The 24,373-nt window shown below is 48.5% G+C and overlaps 3 protein-coding genes across 3 annotated transcripts in view; all 3 read left to right on the forward strand.

Annotated features, from left to right (window-relative positions):
• The window catches only part of LOC135981207 (uncharacterized), a 104,814-nt gene that overhangs the window by 59,375 nt on the left and 21,066 nt on the right, over positions 1-24,373 (forward strand). The gene's annotated exons all lie outside the window — the stretch shown is intronic.
• The window catches only part of PLEKHF2 (pleckstrin homology and FYVE domain containing 2), a 128,467-nt gene that overhangs the window by 54,647 nt on the left and 49,447 nt on the right, over positions 1-24,373 (forward strand). The window lies entirely within an intron of this gene.
• LOC135981772 (myb/SANT-like DNA-binding domain-containing protein 2) lies at positions 1,205-18,236 on the forward strand. Its single transcript, XM_065585940.1, has 2 exons — positions 1,205-4,574; positions 5,528-18,236. Exons 1-2 carry the CDS (start codon positions 4,040-4,042, stop codon positions 6,109-6,111), a joined length of 1,119 nt encoding a protein of 372 aa, XP_065442012.1. The 5' UTR covers positions 1,205-4,039; the 3' UTR covers positions 6,112-18,236.

The raw sequence follows: 24,373 nt of genomic DNA on the forward strand, positions 1-24,373 counted from the left end.
AGTGAGGTTTTTACCCACGAAAGCTTATGCCCAAATAAATCTGTTAGTCTTTATGGTGCCACCAGACTCCTTGTTGTTTTTGTAGATACAGACTAACAGGGCTACCCCCTGATACTTGATACCAGGTAAACACAGCCATCTGCAGACAGTGGTCCTTGTTAATGGGAGTCATCAAGATTCCAAACCATCATTAATGGCCCACACTTTACATAATTACAATTGGCCCTCAGAGTTATGTTTTATATTTCTAGTTTTAGATACAAGAGTGGTACATTTCTACAAATAGGATGATCACATTCAGTAGATTATGAGCTTTGCAATGATACCTTACAAGAGACCTTTTGCACGAAGCATATCCCAGTTACATTATATTCACTTATTATCATGTTTTCATAAAACCATATAGACTGCACAATGTCATGACAGGCAACCAAGTTCTTTCCTTATGCTCAGCCTAGTTCCACAGGCCAATGCATCTTTGTATTTTTAAGGGGTTGCAAAAGCACTCGAAGAAGCTCAATACACAATGTTGTAGGTTTCGCCTACCTCTCTCCCTCAAGGATTTTAAATCCACTTTTTAGCAGGCTATGATAGAAAGACTGGCTGAATAGGCTAAAGGCAGGTTCTGTCCATTTGCTGATTCTCTAACACAATGGTGCCCAATACGGTGCCCGCGGGCTCCATGGCGTCTAAGTGCGCCCGCGTACTGGCCAGTGGACGAGCATCGGCCGAAATGCCGCTGAGAAGCAGTGTCATCCAGAGGTGTCACCACCAAACTGCTGCCGATTTTTGGCTAGGGTGACCAGACGTCCTGATTTTATCGGGACTGTCCCAATATTTGCTTGTTTGTCCCGCGTCCCGACCAATGTTAGGTTGGGACACTGGACAAACAAGCAAGGTTCCCGCGCACAGGTGGAGCCCGGAAGGGCTCGTGCCCTCCCCAAATCCTCGCCCTCTCACTGTCCCATTGGCTCCCTCCCCCAATCCCCGCCTCTTCCAAAGCACGCCATGCCCGGGAGATGCAGGGGAGCGTGGGGCCGGGGTGAGTGTGAGTCCGAGTCCGGCCTGGCCCCGAGCAGGCAGGACTCGGTACCTGGAGAGAGAGTAGGGGGGCGGCCCGCAGGGCCAGGCGGCAGCTGTTCTCCCCCCCTGGGCAGTGGGACTCAGGAGCAGCCGCTGCTGCAGCTCCCACTGACGCGGGGGAGGAAGCAGCCAAGCATGTGGCGCTCGGCGGCTGCGGCTCTGGCGCCCGGGCCTGAGCCCGGGCCTGCTGCGGCGACCCAGTGTGCACGCTGTGCCTAGCCCCTGGCCAGTCGCGTCTGGGCTGGCTGCCCAGCTGGTGCAATCCCACGGGCGGCCCCGGGGCAGAGGTATCGGCAGCCCTGTTCGTTCCCCTGCGGGACCCGAGCAGGATGCGGGGGCTGGGTCCTGCTGCCCCCACTCTGGGGCCGCCCCAGGATTGCACCAGCTGGGCAGCCAGCCCAGATGCAACTGGCCAGGGGCTGGGCGTGTGCAGTGTATGCGCTGGGTCCCCGCAGCAGGCCTGGGCTCGGGGGGTTCACGGGCGCCAGAGCTGCAGCCGCTGAGCTTGGCCAGCGGCCGCTTCCTCCCCCTGCAGCAGTGGGAGCTGCAGCAGCGGCTGCTCCCAAGTCCCGCTGCCCAGGTGGGGAGAACAGCAGTCGCCTGGCCTCGCGGGCCACCCCCCTACTTTCCCTCCAGGTACCGTGCCCGAGTCCTGCCTGCTCGGGGCCAGGCCGGACTCACACTCACCCCGACCCCCTGCTCCCCTGTGTCTCCCGGGCCTCCCTCCAGCGCTTGCGGAGGGAGGAGGAAGGGGGGGGGGTTGTTTTATTTGTTCTGCACCATTTTTTTCCTCTTTCCCCCCCCGCCCTGCCCCGCCCCACGTCCCGATATTTGACCTGGGTGATCTGGTCACCCTATTTTTGGTGGCATTTCGGCGGCGATGCCTCTGGATGCTGCTGCTTCTTGGCAGCATTTTGGCGGTGACGTCTATTGACATTGCCGCTTGTCGGCGGCATTTCGGCAGATGCTCGTCCGCCGGCCGCAGTCCTTGGTGGCTTGTCGTCTGGCAGGTGCCAGATGAAAAAGGTTGGGGACCACTGCTCTAGCAGTTCAATCCATCATAAAAGTACCTCACATTTGATTTCTTTTGAGTTTCATTCCAAAAACTTAAAGCTATTTTTTTTTTAAATAAACCTGAAGTTAGTCTTCATTTTTCTGCCCCAACTCAAACTAACTTCTTTCCCAAGTGGAAAACGTTGGGTAAGCATGGAATGTGATTCAAGAAGGGAATGAGAACACAGGCCAATTTCTGCTGACAGTTACACCTGTGTAGCCTTATTGATTTCAGGGAGAACGGATTTTTGCACAAGATTAGATTTTGGTCCATTCTGCTTTTGCACACCTGGTATAAGCAGAATCTCATTCACTTTATTCCCCTAAACTCTGAGTACTTTAAGGAAAAAAAGATCCTTAAAGGTTCTTGTAAGATGCTGATTTTCAGTGAAGTCTTTTTGTTCTGGGGCGCAGAGAACAGAACAGAGAATAGCTCTATTTTGTCAATTCTTAGTCATTCAAAAACTGAAAGGCTTTAGATTAAGTTTGTTTACTGTTTGTACAGTGATTTTGAAGAGCTAACATAATACAGAAGTGCTAAATATGATGACTGGGCTGGGCAACCATCTAAAGATCTGTGTCACTTCTAGCTATTACCTTTTTCTTACAGAAAGCTTAAAACAAACAAATGCAAACCGTAGGGGGCTGGTGCACACACAATTCATGCTTAAAAAACCTCATGTCAGAGCTGCTGATCACACAATAATACTTAGTCCTGCCATGAGTGCAGGGGACTGGACTAGATGACCTCTCGAGGTCCCTTCCAGTCCTATGATTCTAATTGTGGAGGAGCTTGGTGACAGAATGGCCTGATGTGGTGAATCACTGGAGATTAACTACACAAACTGGGTATCATCCCACAAATAACATTTGGGTTCAATGTGAAAACAGTAATTCATTGTCCTCAGTGCAACACTGGGAGGCAGCTTTCAGAGCAAGACAGCCTAAGGTACAATGCACCCAATATAATTTTCCCACTACTACCTCCTCTACTTCAGTGGATTTTACACCTGAGTGGTTTTCTTTTACATAATAAAAACTGGCTGCCTCTTTGTCTACATTACACAGTTTTTAGCGACATGGCCGTATCGACATGGGCGTGTCACTAAAAGTCGGGCAGTGTAGATGCTGTTTGTCTGCACTTTTGCAGACAAAATACTTCCACCCCTTATGAGCAGGGTTCCTGTTGTTCACAGGATAGTGCTTCTTCTGACAACACGCCGTTTACACTGCCACTTGACACAGCAAAACTTTTGTCTTCTGGGGTGGAGGGGGCTTTTTTAAGCACCTGTGAACGACAAAAGTTTTGTCGTTCAAGCGTTGTTCAAGCAGTCAGAGTGATAGAGTATGTGGTGTAGAGTCCATAGCTTGGGGGAAAACACCTGCAGGACTTGGCTTTGCCCTGTGCCAGGTGGAGAGCTAAGGGTAGAAAGGTTGAAAGGGGTGAGCAGGATGGAGAATGTTGCAGTGTTCATCCTCATACAGATGAGCACTCCACTACCTAGGAGGAAGGAGGTCTAAGGCCTGGTCTACACTATGAGTTTAATTCAAATTTAGAAGCATTAAATCGAATTAACCCTGCACCCGTCCACACAACGAAGCCATTTATTTCGAAATAAAGGGCTCTTAAAATCGATTTCTGTACTCCTCCCCGACAAGCGGAGTAGCGCCGAAATCGATATTGTCATTTCGAATTAGGGTTAGTGTGGCCACAATTCAATGGTATTGGCCTCCGGGAGCTATCCCACAGTGCACCATTGTGACCGCTCTGGACAGCAATCTGAACTCAGATGCACTGGCCAGGTAGACAGGAAAAGCCCCGCAAACATTTGAATTTCATTTTCTGTTTGCCCAGCACACAAGAGCACAGGTGACCACAGAGAGCTCATCAGCACAGGTAACCATGCAGGCTGATAATCTAAAAAGAGCACCAGCATGGACCATACGGGAGGTACTGGATCTGATCGCTATATGCGGAGAGGATTCAGAGCTAAAAGAACTTCGTTCCAAAAGACAAAATGCCAAAACTTTTGAAAAAATCTCCAAGGGTATGATGGAGAGAGGCCACGATAGGGACTCAGAGCAGTGCCGCATGAAAGTCAAGGAGCTCAGACAAGCCTATCAGAAAACAAAGGAGGCAAACCCTCGATCCAGGTCAGAGCCGCAGACATGCTGCTTCTACACTGAGCTGCATGCAATTCTAGGGGGGGCTGCCACCACTACCCCACCTCTGACCGTGGATTCCGAGGTGGGGGTAATCTCATCAGCCACACCTGAGGATTCTGCGGACGGGGAAGAGGAGGAGGAGGAGGAGGACGAGCTTGCGGAGAGCACACAGCACTCTGTTCTCCCCAACAGCCAGAATCTTTTTCTCAGCCTGACTGAAGTACCCTCCCAAGCCAGTACCCAAGACCATGACCCCATGGAAGGGACCTCAGGTGAGTTTACCTTTTAAAATATAAAACATGGTTTAAAAGCAAGCGTTTTTTAATGATTAATTTGCCCTGAAGACTTGGGATGCATTCGCGGACAGTACAGCTACTGGAAAAGTCTGTTAACGTGGGGATGGAGTGGAAATCCTCCAGGGACATCTCCATGAAGCTCTCCTGGAGGTACTCCAAAAGCCTTTGCAGAAGGTTTCTGGGCAGTGCAGCCTTATTCCGTCCTCCATGGTAGGACACTTAACCATGCCATGCTAGTAGCAAGTAATCCGGTATCATTGCATGACAAAGCCTGGCAGCGTATGGTTCCGGTGTTTGCTGGCATTCAAGCAACATCCGTTCTTTATCTCGCTGTGTAATCCTCAGGGGTGTGATATCGCTCATGGTAACCTGGTTGAAATATGGGAATTTAATTAAGGGGACAGAGGTGGCCCTTCCTACTGGGCTGTTTGCCTGTGGCTGAAAAGAAATCCTTCTCTGTAGTAAACCAAACGCGGGGGGAGGGGGGATGATTGGCGCTGAGCTTTTCATGTGTGGCTAGCAGGGATCTTCCCTGATACCAGCCACGTGGTGCGGGGAGAGATAAAGCGATCATCCCAGAGAATTGGATTGGGCGGGGGGGTTAGTTTGTTTTCTGCTGCTGAAGGTTAACAGGAAAACCGCAGCACTCAACGGGCTTTGCTTGGTATGTGGGAAAGGAGGACGCAAAAGCCAGAAGACAATGGCTTACCATGGCCGCATGCAAGCCGAATTCTGTTGCCCGGATCTGCATCTGTGATCTCTAGCAGGAAAGCCACAGGCACTCAATATTAAGAGGCAAAATGCGACCTTGCACGGAAATCACATGTTCTATGTAATGTGAATAGTGTTGTTCACCGTGAAAGAGTATAAGCATTGTTCTGTAAAATGTATCTTTTTAAAAAATTCTCTCCTTTTTTCCCTCCCTCCAGCAGCTGCAAATTTTTCAGGCCTCCCTCCTGTGTCCCGAAGGCTATCTCAGATAAGGCGTCGGAAAAAGAGGATGCAAGACGAGATGTTCGCGGAAATCATGGAATCCACCCGCAATGAAAGAGCTCATCTGAATGAGTGGAAGGACACGGTTTCAAAGTATAGGAAAGATGCCAGTGAACGTGAGGACAGGAGGGACCAACGTGAGGAGAGGAGAGATGCTCGAGATGAGAGGTGGCGGCAGGAAGATCAGAGGAGGCAGGATGCAACGCTGGGGCTGCTGCGTGAGCAAACAGACATGCTCCGGTGTCTGGTTGAGCTTCAGGAACAGCAGCAGGATCACAGACTGGTGCTACAGCCCCTGTATAACCTCCCGTCCCCCTCACCATGTTCCATATCCTCCTCACCCAGACGTGTAAGAACGCGGGGGGAAGACTCCGTGCACCCTCCCATTCCACCCCAGTGGACTGCCCAAGCAAAAGGCTCTCATTATTTTAACCTTTTTTTAGTGGCCTTTTCCTTCCCTCCGATCCTCCTCCCAAACCCCACCCGGGCTACCTTGTCAGTTCTCTCCCTCTTTTTATAATCAATTAATAAAGAATACATGATTTTTAAATGATAGTGACTTTATTTCCCTTGAAAGCAAGCTGTGATCGAAGGGAGAGGGTGGGTTGCCTACAGAGAATGAGTCAATAAAAGGGGCGGGTTTTCATCAAGGAGAAACAAGCAGAACTTTTACACGGTAGCCTGGCCAGTCATGAAACTGGTTTTCAAAGCTTCTCTGATGCGCCGCACTTCCTGGTGTGCTCTTCTAATCACCCTGGTGTCTGGCTGTGCGTAATCAGCAGCCAGGCGATTTTCCTCAGCCTCCCACCCCGCCATAAATGTCTCCCCCTTACTCTCACAGAGATTGTGGAGCACACAGCAAGCAGCAATAACAATGGGGATATTGGTTTGGCTGAGGTCTGAGCAAGTCAGTAAAGTGTGCCAGCGACCTTTTAAACGGCCAAATGCACATTCCACCACCATTCTGCACTTGCTCAGCCTGTAGTTGAATAGCTCCTGACTCCTGTCCAGGCTGCCTGTGTATGGCTTCATGAGCCATGGCATTAAGGGGTAGGCTGGGTCCCCAAGGATAACTATAGGCATTTCAACATCCCCAACGCTTATTTTCTGGTCCAGGAAGTAAGTCCCTTGCTGCAGCCATTTAAACAGAGTAGTGTTCCTGAAGACGTGAGCATCATGAATCCTTTCCGGCCGGCCAGCCCATGTTGATGTTGGTGAAACGTCCCCTGTGATCCACCAGTGCTTGCAGCACCATTGAAAAGTACCCTTTGCAGTTTATGTAGTGGGTACCCTGGTGCTCCGGTGCCAAGATAGGGATATGGGTTCCATCTATCGCCCCACCACAGCTAGGGAATCCCATTGCAGCAAAGCCATCCACTATGGCCTGCACATTTCCCAGAGTCACTACCTTTCGTAGAAGCAGCTCAATGATTGCATTGGCTACTTGCATGACAGCAGCCCCCACTGTAGATTTGCCCACTCCAAATTGATTCCCGACTGACTGACTGTCTGGCGTTGCAGGCTTCCACAGGGCTATCGCCACTCGCTTCTCAACTGTGAGGGCTGCTCTCATCCTGGTATTCTGGCGCTTCAGGGCAGGGGAAAGCAAGTCACAAAGTTCCATGAAAGTGCCCTTACGCATGCGAAAGTTTCGCAGCCACTGGGAATCGTCCCACACCTGCAACACTATGTGGTCCCACCAGTCTGTTCTTGTTTCCCGGGCCCAGAATCAGCATTCCACAGATAGAACCTGCCCCATCAACAACATGATCTCCAAAGCGCCAGGACCCGCGGTTTGAGAGAATTCTGTGTCCATGTCCATGTCCTCATCACTCTCGTCGCCGCGCTGCCGTCACCGCCTCCTCCTTGCCTCGTTTTTCTGGTCCTGGTTCAGCATAAACTGCACGATAATGCGCGAGGTGTTTACAATATTCATGACTGCTGTCTTGAGCTGAGCGGGCTCCATGCTTGCTGTGGTATGGCGTCTGCTGTGTTCACTCAGGAAAAAAGGCGCGAAACGTTTGTCTGCAGTTGCTTTCATGGAGGGAGGGGTGAGGCTGTACCCAGAACCCCCTGCGACAATGTTTTTTGCCCCATCAGGCACTGGGATCTCAACCCAGAATTCCAATGGGTGGGGGAGACTGCGGGAACTATGGGATAGCTATGGGATAACTACCCACAGTGCAACGCTCCGGAAATCGACGCTAGCCCCGGTACATGGACGCACACCGCCGAATTAATGTGCTTAGTGTGGCCGCATACATTCGACTTTATACAATCTGTTTCCAAAATTCGAATTCTGTAAATTCAGATTAATCCCGTGGTGTAGACATACCCTTAGAGAAGGACAAGTATCAGGGGGTAGCTGTGTAAGTCTGTATCCACAAAAACAAGAAGGAGGCCAGTGGCACCTTAAAGACTAACGGATTTATTTGGGCATAAAGAAGAACTGAGTGTAGTGAGAGTAGAAGAAACTTGTTAATTTTACATAAATAATATGTAACTAAATGTTTGATGACTTAATTTTTTTTGCGATATGTAATTCATACTTAGGCTCTTCCCTCCCATTAGCCTTAGGCCCCTCATAACCTTAATCCGGCCCTGCCCATGGGACACTACAGCAGGAGCACCAGAACCTCCCCGCACCACGCCTCTTTCCCCTGAGGCCTCACCGCCCCTGCCTCTCCCCTCCCCACCCCCTGAGATCCCATACCTTGCAGTCCTGAATTTAATGTGAAATTGAAGGGCTGGGCTGAGGGCATTCATTTAGAGACATGTGGAAGGGAGAGGAAAGAGAAGGTTCCAGCCACTCTCCCTCCTGAACAGGGATAGCTGTGTGTATGGTCTGGGGAACGGGATGGGACGGGACGAGGAGTTAAATGCATAAATAGGTATTGTTGGGAGGGAGGCCAAAATCCTAAAGGCAGCCCAGCCAGGGGGTTAGTCACACAAGCTCCTCCTTTCTGGCCAGTTTGAAGGCCTTTTACAGAGTTGTTTTTGATTTGGTGGTGGCGGTGAAGCATATTTGAACGCATGCCACAGTCAGATTCCTCAACTCTCCAGAAGCACAGTAAAAGTCCTAAGTTTCTGCTGGATCCTTTTTAAAGCTTCAGACAACTGAATGTCTCTGAGCCGAAACTGATTTGCAAGCTGTGTTTTAAAGCTATTGGGAGAACAAATGAAGCTTTGAAACCAATTGCACCATTTTATAGGTGAAAAGAGGAGATGGGGGAAATGGTGGAATATGGGTAGGAAGGGTTATCTTCCAGATCCAACATTGTTCAATGTATTGAAAGTCCTTCTGGATTCCTTAGCTACTGAGGATGAGAAATAAAACCTACTGTTATTAGCTGCTGTTAGTTTTCAACAGAAATAAAATTCAAAACATTTAAAGGGGATCCCTGTCCCCCAGGCCCAACCACAAATGTAGCTGTAAAACTAACATTTGGGGTCAGGGAGAGGGGAACACACCGGCCTCACTCCTCCATGGAATGACAAATACATAAACTGAATACTACTAGTCCCCTTATTGAATCACCTAAACAGTAAGTTAAATTACCATTCATTCTCCTTCCCTCAGGAAAATTATGTCATCAGATTCTGAAATGTAGCAGAAATATTGACATTCTTCTATTGGGCCTTGCTGTATTACTGACTAGAAAAACTGAGACTGGAACAATCAGACTAGAAGGAACAGTTCCAGCAATATTTAAAATTGGGTGGCCAGCCAAAGCAGGTCTTAAAAAGTATTGGGTTAATTTTAATTTTCTTTCTTTCATGGTTCATGTCTTCACAGACGAAGAAGCTTTAAAGCTTTCTGTAACAGCTTGATTCAGCCATTAAATGCTTAGCCATTTGCTTCTTTGACAACTACCCACAACTCCAAATTAAGGCTTTTGTTTATTTAAAGGCTGTATATGGTCCAGGAATTCTATCCCACAACTGTGTGGAAAAACCAAGCCTGCCTCAGGCAAAATTCATTATAGTCAATGAGCATTTTGCCTAGTCAGAATTGCAGAGTCACACCCCCAAAGATGGGGATTGTCCTCAAGGTTGATGGTTTTTGTTGCAGCAGTTTTTTTGTTTAAATAGTGCAGACCCCAAGCCAGAAGGAAGGAGTCCACAATGAATTCTTTTTCTTTACTGAGTTTCTTTCTAGGGTAAATGTGATATTTATGTGTGGCTCTTCTTTCATCTTAAACTCGTCTCGTCTGCTAATCTTGAAAGTGGCTCTCCCATCTTCCCTTCATCTCCTCTTGCTCATTCTTTCTGGTGTCCAGGGCCAGCTCTAGGATTTTTGCCGCCCAAAGCAAAAACAATTTTGCCCCACCCCCCGTTCTTTAATTACCCCACCCCCGGCCCCGCCTCAACTCCGCCCCTTCCCCAAATCCCCAGCCCTGCCTCCTCCCCCCAGGCTCTCAAGCCTAGGAGGGAGGGAGGGAGGGAGGGGGAGAAGTGGCGCCCGTGCCGCGGCCACTCGGAGTCTCCCCCCCCCCCAGGTTTGAGAGCCTGGGAGGGAGGGGGAGACTCCGAGTGGCCGCGGCACGGGCGCTGCTTCTCCCCCTCCCTCCCTGGCTCTCAAGCCGGGGACGGAGGGGGAGCAGCGGCGCGCGAAACGGCTGCTTGGGATCTCCCCCTCCCTCCCAGGTTTGAGAGCCTGGAGGGAGGGGGAGACCCCGAGCCGCTGCGGCGCGCGAAACAGCTGATTCGTGTGCCGCTGCTCCCCCTCCCTCCCAGGCTTGAGAGCCTGGGAGGGAGGGCGAGTAGTGGCGTGCGAATCAGCTGTTTCGCGCGCCCTGGCAGCAGCAGCTGAGGTGAGCTAGGGCGGCCGGGGCACATTTTTAGGGGCGGCATTCTGGCGCCGGCCATGCCGCCCCTAAAAATGTGCCGCTCCAAGCACCAGCTTGTTTTGCTGGTGCCTAGAGTCGGCCCTGCTGGTGTCTTCTCACTCCTATAAGATACTGCCTCCCCTCCTTGCTATAAGAAATCCCTTTATTGCTCCTTCTTGACACCCCTTCTGAGTGCTATCCTATTATCTCGTACTGTCTTAGCTTTCTCTGCCACCCCCACTTCCTGCTCCCTTCCATTGGCTCAATTCCCTCCCCATTAGTTCTGTTCTGACTGCCACTAACTCATCATTTGCCCGTTGTCAAGTTACACGATTTCTGTGCTCAGTTTCCCCACCTACAAAATAAATACTACCTACCTCAAAGGCCTAATTCATTAATGTCTATACAGAGCTCGGATCTAGACAAAAGGCTACATAATAACTTAACTCTTGTATAGAGGTTTCTGTGTGTAGTTCTCAAAGCACTTTATAAGGCAAGGTGAGCATAGTTATAGATTTTGACAGATGGTGAAATGGAGGCTCAGAGAAAAGTGACTTGCTCAAGGCCAAAGGGGGATGAGTCCCTCACAGAGTATTCCTGAGTGAAGTCTGAATAGTCTGCTTGCATGTGTATTTACTATTACTGGATCAGGAGATGTAGGTGCACAAATCCCTGCTCAAGCCTCATAATGCTCTTCAGAAGCTCACGTTAAGGAAAACCTGTGAAGAAGCTGCTGCTGCCTGTGTTTTGGTGGATCTAGAGTCTGGGCAGAAAATTTCCACCCCAAATTCTCGCTCCTTCCCTTCCCTTTATTTAGGACTTGCACTGGGTAGCCAGGATATGGGTGCCTAATTGGCCTGCCCTACAATTAAATATTTCTTCATTAAAAGGACAAAGGTGAACTTATACAACTGCTTTTTATCCTGAGAGAAACTTATCACAGCTGATATCCTAAAAACGGATTGATTAATGGAGCAACAGGGGGCAGATCTAAACAGCAATAACAGGATAAATGATCTAGAAAAAGGGATAACCAGTGAAGTGGCAAAGTCTGCAGATGTTGAAAAATTACTCAAGATAATTAAGTCGAAAGCTGACTGTGAAGAGTTACAACAGGATCTCACAAAACTGGATGATTGGGCAACAAAATTGCAAATGAAATTCAATGTTGATAAATGCAAAGTAATGTACATTGGAAAACAAAATCCCAACTATATATACAAAATAATGGGGTCTAAATTAGCTGTTACTATTCAAGAGAGAGATCTTGGAGTCATCATGGATAGTTCTCTGAAAACATCCGCTTAATGTGCAGCAGCGGTCAAAAAAAAACCCTCACCGAACATTAGGATCCATTAGGAAAGGAATAGAAAATAAGGGAGTAAATAGCATAAGGCTACTATAGCAGTCCATGGTACACTCACACCTTGAATACTGCATGCAGTCTGGTCATCCTATCTCAAAAAAGATATATTAAAAATGGAAAATGTACAGAGAGGGGCAACAAAAAAGATTAAGGGTAGGGAACAGCTTCCATATGAGGAGAAGTTAAAAAGACTGGGACTGTTCAGCTTGGAAAAGAGATGATTAAAGGGGATATGATAGAGGTCTATAAACTCATGAATAGTGTGGAGAAAGTGAATAAGGAAGTGTTATTCACCCCTTCATATAACACAAGAACCAGGGGTCACCCAATTAAATTAATAGGCAGCAGGTTTAAAACAAACATAAGGAAGTACTTCTTCATACAATGCACAGTCAACCTGTGGAACTCGTTGCTAGAGGATGTTATGAAGGCCAAAAGTATAATTGGGTTCAAAAAAAGAATTAGATAAGTTCATGGATGATAGGTCCATAAATGGCTATTAGCCAAGATGGTCAGAGAGGCAACCCCGTCCTCTGGGTGTCCCTAAACCTCTGTCTGCCAGAAGGTGGGACTGGATGATGGGATGGATCACTCGATAATTGCTCAGTTCTGTTCATTCTCTCTGAAGCATCTGGCACCATCCACTCCTGGAAGATAGGATACTGGGCTAGATGGACCATTGGTCTGACCCAGTAAGGCTGTTCTTGTGATAGAAACCAGGCCTCCAAATGCATTAAGCTCTTCAATCCTAAAATTACTATGGTATGCTGCGAAACAGCTGACTTTTTTTCAAATAAAAACCTGTGGTAGATTATTTTTCTGATATGTGGGAAGTGCTAAGTGAGCAATCATTTCCCCTTCAGGCTGTATGTATTTTTAAGATGGGAAGATACAGCACTTATTTTTTTCTCCAGTCTAGTTTTCACTGTTGGTTTAATATTTATTTTACTGTATGCATAGTTGAGTTTTTAAAAGTTATCTTATTGAGTAAGGAAATCAGAAAGAAGCCTTACAATTCTGATTGAGTAGGCATGCAGAAAGCATTAGAGAGACTTCATCTAAAAGTGAGAAATCATGATTATTGATGGTATCCACAGCTTTTGCACCCCTTTTCATGATGAAAAGGTCAAACAGATTCAGTACAGTTCAAGGGCCTTTCTACACACAAAAGCAGTGCAGCTTTAATTATACCAGTATAGTTAAGGTGATACAACTCCTCTAGTGTGCATACAGTTATATATACCAGTATACCTATTAACAGTACAGGAAGGGGAATAAGTTAGATTAATATAAAAGTGTTTATATGAGTATAACTGCATCCATAGTAGGGGTTGTAGTAGTATAACTATGTTGGTAAAAGAAATCACATCCCAAAATAGTTATAAAACTGTGTATAAACCAAGAAGATAAAAAGGCCTTGAGTAAGGCAAGCAGCATTTGGCTTGAAGACCTAGAAGCTTGTGATATTCAGCTGTGTACTGAGCATTTATTTTTGGTTAGTGATGGAGCGATGTGGCTTTATAGCAAAGTGCAAGACATGCCAATAGAGAGAGGATCCTGTAGTGTCCTCCTCTGCCTTGCACTTTGGGTAGCCAGTTACATCTCTTCCCATGACTAATACACATCGATTTTATAACCACTTTGTATAGGTGTAATTGACTACACAAGATGCAAGACAGAGAAGAATGAGGTCTGCAGTCATCAATTAATTCCATCTTGCTGACCAAATTCGTCCCTTTTTCGTTGTCTTCCCATCTTTGCTTCCAGGTCAGTAAGTCAAACAGCGATTCCCCTTACTCTTCTTGTCTGCAGAGGAGGCAGCACAGCAAATACTTTGGCTTAATCAGCTCCAGCATTCCTTAGGCCTTGGCTACACTTGCAGCTGTACAGCGCTGTGAGGTGAACCTGTCTTCGTACAGCTGAGTAGGGAAAAGCGCTGCAGTCTGTCCACACTGACAGCTGCCAGCGCAGTGGCGTGGCCACACTTGCAACATTTGCAGCTGTGTTGGGAGTGGTGAATTATGGGCAGCTATCCCAGCATTCATGTAGCTGCAACGTGCTTTTCAAAATGGGGGTGGATTGTGACAGGGAGTGTCGGGGGGAGAGAGAGTGCTTTTTGGAGCATGTCAGCACTCTATTTTGCAAGTTCCGAACTCCCGGCCCCCTGCTCATTCATTTACTCACTCAAAGCAAGCTGCAAACTGTTTGCTTTTCTCTGTGGTACGAGCTTTGAAACCGGCACTTCCGCATTCCTGCAGCTGGTCACAACAATGGAGAGGATTGGCCACTTGACAAGGTGATTAGTACAGCGCTGCAAGTGTTTACACTCACACCCGTGAGTCGTAGCCACTCCGCTGCAGCTGTTATTCCTCTTGGAGATATGGAGTACCTGCAACGGTGTACCCAGGGAGATACAGCGCTGCAAGTGCCCTGCCAGTGTGGACGGTGTACCCAGCTGGGGAAGGCTTTACAGCGCTGTAACTCACAAGGCTACACTTGCAAATTACAGCGCTGTAAAGCCTCTCCCAGCGCTGTAACTCACTCCCCGTCCACACTGGCAAGGCATTTGCAGCGCTGTATCTCAGTGGTTGCAGCGCTGCATGTACTCCACCTCTCTGAGAGGAATAGTGAGTATTGCGCTGCCGCTGCGGCGCCAGTGTGGCCACCCAATGCGCTGTGAATGGCCTCCAGAATTATTCGGCAGTATCCCACAATGCTTGTTCTAGCCACTCTGGTCATCAGTTCAAACTCTACTGCCCTGGCCTCAGGTAACCAACCATGAGACCGACCGTTTACATTCCCCGGGAATTTTAAAAATCCCCTTCCTGTTTGCTCAGCCCGGCGTGGCATGGAGTGCTATCAGCAAATCTTTCCAGGTGACCATGCCTCCACGCGCCAAGCGAGCCCCAGCATGGAGCAATGGCGAGTTGCTGGACCTCATCAGTGTTTGGGGGGGGGAAGCTGTCCAGTCCCAGCTGCGCTCGAGCCGTAGGAATTACGATACCTTTGGGAAGGTATCAAAGGACATGATGGAAAGGGTCCATGACCGGGACGCCCTGCAGTGCAGGATTAAAGTGAAGGAGCTGCGGAGAATCTACCGCAAAGCCCGCAACGCAAACGGCTGCTCGGGTGCTCCCCCCGCGACCTGCCGATTCTACAAAGAGCTGGATGTGATACTTGGGGTTAACCCCACCTCCACTCCGAGCACCACCATGGACACTTTAGAGCCGGTGGGGTGGGGAGAGGAGGAAGAGGAGGAGGAAGAGGAAAACGGGAGTGATGGTGGTGGGCCAGATGGAGACACCCTGGAATCCCTGGAGCCGTTCAGCCAGGAGCTCTTCTCGAGCCAGGAGGAAGGTAGCCAGTCGCAGCGGCCGGTACTTGGTGGAGGACAAACAGAAGAGCAGGTTCCCAGTAAGTGTTTTTTTTTTTTTCTGGAAGGAATTTTTTCGGTGCGGGCTCTTTGGGAGAGGAGGGTTAGCATGCATGCCTAGATGCAGAATAGTGCATTGATGTGGTTTATCACATCGCGGTAATCGGCCTCGGTAATCTCCTCGAATGTCTCATCCAGAATGCGTGCAATGCGCTTGCACAGGTTTATCGGGAGAGCTACCGTGGTCCTTGTCCCAGCCAGACTAACGTGTCCGCGCCATTGTGCCGCGAGGGGCGGGGGGACCATTGCTGCACACAGGCAAGCTGCATATGGGCCAGGGCAGAAGCCGCATTGCAGTAGAAGACCCTCCCTTGCTTCCCAGGTCACCCTCAGCAGCGAGATATCGTCTAGGACGAACTCCTGTGGAAAATGTTGGGACAGTGTTCAGTGTAGGCGCCCCCTGAAGCTGTTGGCTCTCCCCAAGGCACAGAAACCCAGAGGACAGTGCAGCCCTGAAACAATCAGTCCCCCTTACTCACCATTTTGAGGCTCCCATGGGATATGTGTGCTCTGTTTCAGATGGGAAAATTACGCTATTGTGTAGACCCTGTGTGTTTTCTACTCCTTAAGTGCGGGGGGAATCATTACTCTGTCTGGTATAAACAATGCTGCCTCTGTTAAATGTTGCATTTTGCCTATACAGCTGCATCAACCTTGAGACCTCAGCCGTCCCTCTTATCGCCTGCTCAGAGACTGCAAAGACTCAGGAAGAGACCGCGAAAAAGCAAAGAAGACATGCTGCAAGAAGTGATGCGGCAATCTATTAAAGAGAATGAGAAATCACAGAACTGAAGGGAGAGAGAAAGCAGGATCCGCCAGGAAAACGCAGTGCACTGGCGGCAAAGCACTGGGCACCGGCAGCAAAGCACTGATAGGCTCATAAGCATCCTGGAGCGCCAAGCAGACACTATCCAGGAGCTGGTAGCCATGCAGAAAAAGGAGCAGTACCGCAAACGTAAATGCCACCCCCCCCCACAGCCCTTGTCCTAAAACTCTTTCCATTGCACCCCACTGTCACCTCCAACCCACGTTCCCCAACTTCCATGTTCTTCACGCCACCTGCTGCCTCCAACACCAGTATCTTCACCACCCAGCCCTGAAAACCACGACCCTTACCCTCTGCACTCAACACCCATCACCATGCAGTATAGCTGTCCTGAAGTGCAGCACTCACTGCACAGCACACCAGACAGGACATACGCGAATCTGTGATTGTACTGTTCCCCATTCCACCCCCTTGTTTCTTTTCAATAAATGGATTTTTTGGCTTTGAAAACATTCTTTATTATTGTGTAAAGTAAAAGACTCCTTAGCCCAAGAAATAAACAGGCACTGCAAGTCTGCTTGTCTGCTTAGCAAACACTGATTCCTAAAGATTGGAACTACTGCACTTCACTCCTGTGCAAGGCCCCAGATATCACTTCTGGTTTTCAGCCTCAAATTGCTCACTCAAGGCATCCCTAATCCTTGCAGCCCCGCACTGGGCCCCTGTAATAGCCCTGCTCTCTGGCTGTGCAAATTCAGCCTCCAGGTGTTGAACCTCAGAGGTCCATGCCTGAGTGAAGCTTTCACCCTTCCCTTCACAAATATTATGGAGGACACAGCACGCAGATATAACCGCAGGGATGCTGTTTTCGGCCAAGTCCAGCTTCCCATACAGAGATCGCCAGAGGGCCTTTAAATGGCCAAAGGCACACTCCACAGTCATTCGGCACCGGCTCAGCCTGTAGTTGAACCGTTCCTTGCTGCTGTCAAGGCTCCCTGTGTAGGGTTTCATGAGCGACGGCATTAACGGGTAAGCGGGATCTCCAAGGATCACAATGGGCATTTCAACTTCCCCTACTGTGATCTTCCGCTCTGGGAAAAAAGTCCCGGCCTGCATCTTCCTGAACAGCCAAGTGTTCAGAAAGATGTGTGCTTCATGCACCTTTCCGGGCCAGCCTGTGTTAATGTCAATGAAATGCCTACGGTGATCCACAAGCGCCTGAAGAACCATAGAGAAATACCCCTAATTAACATACTCGGATCCTAGGTGGGGTGGTGCCAGAATAGGAATGTGCGTCCCATCTATCGCCCCTCCACAGTTAGGGAACCCCATTTGTGCAAAGCCATCCACTATTTCCTGCATGTTTCCCAGAGTCACGGTTCTTCTGAGTAGGATGTGATTAATGGCCTTGCAAACTTGCATCAACACGATTCCAACGGTCGACTTTCCCACTCCAAACTGGTTTGCGACCGACTGGTTGCCAGCTTCCAGATTGCAATAGCCACCTGCTTCTCCACTGGCAGGGCAGCTCTCAATCTTGTGTCCTTGCGCCGCAGGGCGGGGCAAGCTCTTCACACAGTCCCATGAAAGTGGTTTTTCTCATCCGAAAGTTCTGCAGCCACTGCTCGTCATCCCAGATTTCCATGACGATGTGATCCCACCACTCGGTGCTTGTTTCCCGAGCCGAAAAGCGGCATTCCACGGTGCTGAGCATGTCCGTGAATGCCACAAGCAATTTCGTGTCGTACGCGTTACGCGGCTCGATAGCATTGTCGGACTCCTCACCCTCACTCTCACTGTCACTTTGGATCTTAAGGAATAGTTCGACAGCCAAACATGACGTGCTGGTGAGACTCGTCAGCATACGCCTCAGCAGTTCGGGCTCCATTTCCCGCAGACAGGTCGCGCTGCACAGAAACTGCATTGAAAGATGGCGCCAAAGGTGGACGAAAACAAAGGGATTTCTGGGATGCAAAGCGATGCATCACGGGGCATTGGGACAGGACCCAGAATCCCCCGCACCCACGCCCCCTTCCCACAACCCACGGCGCCAGAATGGGAAAAGGTGCTCTGTGGGATAGCTGTCCATAATGCACCGCTCCCAATAGCGCTGCAATTGCTGCAAATGTGGCCACGACAGTGCGCTGGGCAGCTGTCAGTGTGGACAGACTGCAGCGCTTTCCTTACTCAGCTGCACGAAGTCAGGTTTAACTCACAACGCTGTACATCTGCAAGTGTAGCCAAGGCCTTAGACAAGAGACTCATCTGTCTGAACATCAGCATTTGCAGCTGACTTTAGGGTGCAATGAAAGCAGTGTGTTGCCAACTTGTGATATTTGTTTTTTTCTTAAAGCCCCAGCTCCTCGAGTCACGGGAAGTGCATAACAATCTCAGCATTCTTTTAAAAAATGGTAAATTGCTAGCCTTTGTGGTTTTGGAGAAAAGCTGGAAAATGACCCCAAAAGGCTCAAAACCCAGAAGGTAAATAAAGACCCCAAATGTATTTTTAAAACTCATGATTTTAAGTCAGTTGCTTGATTTTTAGGGGCCTAACTCATAATTTTTGGAAATGGCAATACTGTGTTGCTGATGATTTTCACCTTTCTTTTTATTTTGCATATTTTGTATCTTCAGATTCAGTGTTTTGTTTTTGGTTGTTTTGTACCTATGGCATTCCTTTATGGTTAATAAATTCCTTGGTCCCTCTCGGAGGGAAGGACCAGCAGCCGAATTGCTGCCAAAGAATGAAGCGGTGCCGGCCCTGCTGGAAAGGAATGGGCTCAGACTAAGGAGGGGGAAGAAAGAGTTGGGATTGAAATGAGAATAGGTAAAGGTTAGAAACAAAAAGCAGGCAATACATTAAGAACCCACACAAGTGTCAGGTATTTGCTAAAAGCCAGACCCTCAGCTACTGTGATTCAATGTAGCTCCAGTGAAGTCAGTGGGGCTACACTGGCTTATGTGAGGATGTTTAAAAATTTAATTTATACGGATCCCTTCTTCCACCACAACCCCCTTCCTTTGCCCTGTATGCTAAGAATACATGAGGTAATACCCTGGTCCTGTAATGCGGTCCTGTAATTCAGTCCGCTCTGGTCCATTCGGTGGGATTCTTCAAGAGTCCAAGCAAATAGATCACATTGCAGGATTGGGCCCATGTTTGTATTTTAGCACATTTTTTATGGGCATTTTTCAAATCGTGTCCGTGACTCCCTTGCAGTATTAAGGCCCAGTCTTGCATTGTGTAGCACAAAAGCAGACTGCTGCCTTCACATGCTCTGTGTGGGTAAAATGTGTGCTACGCAGTACAGGATCAGAGCCTTGGTTAATTATGGCATTGTAGCTGGGTAAACTCTTCTTCAGGCTCAGGTTTTATTTTCAAAATGTCTTTGTTTAAATGTTTCTCACAAGAATAATCTTGATTTGTCAAACTGCAGGAAAAAAAGACTCAAAGGTTTTTCCATTAAGAGAGGCAGGCCACCTTGTCTGTCAAATGCCAGCAACAACCTGAGGTCCAGCTGCCAGCGCAGTCATCTAAGGAATTTGTCATTAGAGATGCCAGTTTAGAGGAGAGAGACAGAGAGGGGGAACACCCCACCTCCACCATTGGCACTCCTGCCTGTGTTCTCCCCCCGACCTAATTAATATTACTTTAGCATCTTCTGTCAAACATTCTCTCTGCCCCTAACAATGGACCATCACAAATTCCTCATTTGTTTGGTTTGATTAGAAATTTTGTAACAGTATCTCAGTGAGAGTGAAACTGAACTGCCTCCAGTATTTCCACTGGGACACTTGCTGTTTGTTTATTACAATGGAATTGAGGGTCTGGGGTTCATCTAGCTTCCTTGGTGCGTGCTGACACATAGCCTGGAATTAACAGTTCTGCACATTCTCTCCAGCTCTCTCCTGCACTTGGGCAGATCTAATAACTTCTCATTTAGAGAAGTTTTGTACGTGACCAAGGCCCCGATCCTGCAAATCCCCCACCGTACTTCCATGTTGGCTGGACTTGCAGGACTGATCAGTGAGCCCACTGCCCTGTCATTGTTCAGGGAAAAGTTTGCATGGGTGAAGGTCTGCTTTAGTGGTGGAGAGTAGGATTCTGTTTCTGCACCACCTTTTATACTGTTTTTTTTTTTTAATTAGGTCTGTTGCTCTTTAGTTTGTGATCATGTACTTTTAGTTAGGCTCCAAATCAGCATTACCAACCCCAAATACTCAAAAACTATGATTTGACCAGAAAAAAATCATGATTTTTACCTGTCAATGATTTTAAAGGGTTAGGGGTTACATTTTCAGACTTTCCTCTGCAGTCACAAGGGCTCCAGCATTTTTTTAAATTAAAATTGAAATTCTTATGTAAGCCTGACACCAGGAGCTGAGGCCTCAAGCAAAACAAATAGTGTGAGAGTTGGTAATATATTGCAAAATGGAAAATACTACAGCTGCGGATAAACAGAGGGTGGGGTTTTCACTCCATAGGTGTTTCCATACATACAAAAGGAAAGATGATTGATTTCAACACAATAAGATGGCAACAGCTGCCTTGCAGCTCTAACTCTGTAACCAGGAGAAAGGGCTGCCTTCTCCAAGGCTGGGTGAATGCTAGAACGTAATCCTATTCTGCTCAAAAACCCAGAGCATTCCGGCTGTGATGTCCCCTAGGGATAAAATACATATTAGTCATTTGGCCTGGCATTGAAAACAAGCTTCTGCAAAAACAAAATTTGAGTTCAATTTCTTACATAATTCAATTAATTAATTTAGATTTCACAGCAGAAAATTATTATAGATTAGGCCAAAGCCATGAAAAGCCCTTTTCTTAGCTTGATGGGCATTTAACTATGCAAAAAAGGCTTAATTTTGCCCCCCACATGGTTTGTTCAATAGAATGAACACAGTGTACACCACACCTCACACTGATTATGTGGTGAATAGATGGGACACTATAGCTGTGGAGTTATGTTTTCTTGCTACTTACACTTCTGACAAGCACAGACAAAAACCTGGTTTTAAATGAGACCTGCACCTGGCTTTAAAGGATTACCCTTATTAAGGAAGCTGAGTGCCAATCAGAGGGAATAATTGAATCTTTATTACTGAACTGTAGCCACCACCCCTCTCTCCCATCTCCCCCCATTTTACAAAATAGCAGTGAGCTCAGTCTCTGATAACGTGCTGGAGCCTGTGGGTGGAGATCAGACTTCAAAACTCATCCACTAGAGCCCAGCTCATGTTGAGTCATCGTCTCACCGAGCCGTAGATCATTGCCATGGACTGGTTTCTTTCCGACCAGATAACTAAATTGCCCTAAATTCATTGCACTCCTGTCATAAAGCCTATTTGCATAGCTTGGTTTGGGGATGTTCAATAGAGTTTTGCATACATATATGGAAAGCAAAAGTAATTATGGTTGCAAGGCGGTGATTGTTTTATAAGGCAAAGCCATGCAAGCCTGATCCTGCAAGCCTCTCAGCCAGAACTATTGCTGAAGTCACTGGGAGTTTTGTCTGAGTAAAGCATGCAGGATCAGGCCCCAAATATTATCCCTGAAATAAGTGTAGACAGTAAAAAATAGAACCTTATTTTGCATAGCATCTTTCATACAAACTGCCCCCAAATGATATAAAGTACAGAAACAACAATGCAAAGGCATTGGGTCCAGTACACTGACTGTGGGCCAGGCAGGTAAAAGTAACAACTCCATAGTTAAGCCTGGTTCTGTGCATCCTAGGCGGAAAAAAAAACATATAGTAGAAGGGCAAATCATAGAGGACAAAGAGCAGGAGAGGGGACGTGGAGGTTCTAACTGGATGCATTGCCACCACCTTCCCAATGGACTTTTCTTGGTTGGAGCCTCCATGGGAACTAGCTACTAGAAGCCAGCATAGACCCTGGGCTGAATTTGGCCCATTACATATTAGGACAGGACATTCAGTCATAGTTCCACTAATAGAACGAGAGAGAAGTTGAGGTATAAAGCAAAAGGTTTAAAAAAAGAAAGAAGACTAAAATGAGACCGAATGTTATGGGAAGGTGTTTCTAGACATCAGGCACTGCAGCCATGAAGCCCCTGCCAATGATAGTGCCAAGACTAGAAGACAGAGTGTGAGGACATTAGCAGAGTGGTGTGAATCACTGATTTTTTTGGTTTGCTTATTTCAGCTTGACCAAAGTGTTTTATTCTACCCAAACTAAAATGTTGCTCTTTGCCTTTGAGTTTTTAATCTTTTTTACTAAAATTGAAGTAAAATTTGAAATGAAAAGTTGTTTCAAATTTAAAAAAATCAGAATGTTTTGTTTAGGAAAGTCAAAATGTTTTGTTTAGATTTTTCAACTTTTTTTTTTCCCAACAAAACAATTTGGAGAATTTAACATGAAATCATGATGTGTTTTGGTCAAGTCGAGTCTGCATTTTTTGGTGAAATAAAAAGTTTTGTCCAGCTCTAACTGTGAGCAAGGAGGGTCAAAGCCCATGGATTAAGATGAGCAAGAACATAGAAAATAAGAACGGTGATACTGGGTCAGACCAAAGGTCCATCTAGCCCAGTATCCTGTCTTCTGACCGTGGCCAATGCCAGGTGCCCCAGAGGGAATCAGGGCCGGCTCTAACTTTTTTGCCGCCCCAAGCGACATAACACACACCCTCAGCACCGTGACGTCACCTCCCCACTGCGGAGCGCTGCGCCGCCGAACCCCCCTACCGAACCCCTCCAGCCCCCCACGGAGCGCCGCGCCACCGAACCCCCCAGCCCCCTGCGGAGCGCCATGCCGCTGAACCCCCCAATCCCCCACGGAGTGCCGCCGAACCCCCCAGTCCCCTGCGGAGTGCTGCGCAGCCGAACCCCTCCCCACGGAGCGCTGCCAAACACCCCGCCCCGCGGAGCGCCGCCGAACGCCGTGCCGCCGAACCCCCCCGCTGAGCGCCGCTGAACACCCCGCCCCCGCAGAGCGCCACCGACCCCCCCCAACCCCCGTGGAGCGCCGTGCAGCCGAACCTCCCAGTCCCCCATGGAGCGCCGCCGAACCCCCCCTCCCCGCAGAGCGCTGCGCCGCCGAACCCCCCCGCTGAACGCCGTGCCACCAAACCCCCCTGCGGAGTGCCGCCGACCCCCCCCAACCCCCCGCGGAGCGCTGCGCAGTCGAACACCCCCCCACACACGGAGTGCCGCCGAACGCCATGCCACCGAAACCCCCTCCCCGCGGAGCGCCGCGCCGCACTGCTGAACCCCCCCACCGAGCACCGCGCTGCCGAACCTCCCCGCTGCCACACACACCTCCCGCCGAGAGCCGTGCTGCCGAACACCCCACCCCCGCGGAGCACCGCTGCCGAATCCCACCCCCCAGCGCTCCCGCGCGCCCAGCTGCCGAAACAAAAACAACCCACCCCACCCCCAGCACTGCCCAACCGAACCACCCCCCAAAAAAACTCTGAGCGCCCCCCCGCCACCCCAAGATTGGCTGCCCCTTATCAGGTGCCACTCCAAACACGTGCTTGGTCGGCTGGTGCCTGGAGCTGGCCCTGGAGGGAATGAACAGAAGAGGTAATCATCAAGTGATCCATCTCCTGTTGCCCATTCCCAGCTTCTGGCAAACAGAGGCTAGGGACACCATCCCTGCCCAGCCTGGCTAATAGCCATTGATGGACCTATCCTCCATGAACTGATCTCATTATTTTTTGAACTCTGTTATAATCTTGGCCTTCACAACATCCTCTGGCAAGGAGTTCCATAGCTTGACTGTGCATTGTGTGAAGAAATACTTCCTTTTGTTTGTTTTAAACCTGTTGCCTGTTAATTTCATTTGGTGACCCCAGTTCTTGTGTTCTGAGGAGTAAATAACACTTCTTTATTTAATTTCTCTAAACCAGTCATGATTTTATAGACCTCTATCTTATCCCCCCTTAGTCATCTCTTTTCCAAGCTGAAAAGTCCCAGTCTTATTAATCTCTCCTCATATAAGACATATGCAGAACCACTGAGCATACCTGGACCGCAGAAACACCAGATGACCAGGTCTGTTAGTTGCAAGGCCCAATATCTAACATGCAGCCTCCTTCCCTTTACTGCCATAAATTCCTATGCCTTTCAACTGTCTCTCCAGGAGGTGGGGTTCAGTCCTACAGCTGTGAGCTCCCTATATCTTGCCCGATTGAACACACTGGTTCTGCTGCATCTGTGGCCACATAGGGGAAGAGGGAGTAGGATTTTTTTCAATCTTGTATGCTGAGAATACAGCCAACCACACAATGTAGTCCAGTTGTAGTGCAGTTTGTTTAAAGGTTATTGGTTAAGAATAGACCCTAGGGAGCATAAAAAGTGCACTGATAAGCATGAAACCACACATTCAAAGTCTGCTTCTATTTCAGAATAGCCAGAAGCTTTT

Source organism: Chrysemys picta, chromosome 2 (assembly GCF_011386835.1).
Source record: "Chrysemys picta bellii isolate R12L10 chromosome 2, ASM1138683v2, whole genome shotgun sequence".
Classification (NCBI taxonomy): domain Eukaryota; kingdom Metazoa; phylum Chordata; order Testudines; family Emydidae; genus Chrysemys; species Chrysemys picta.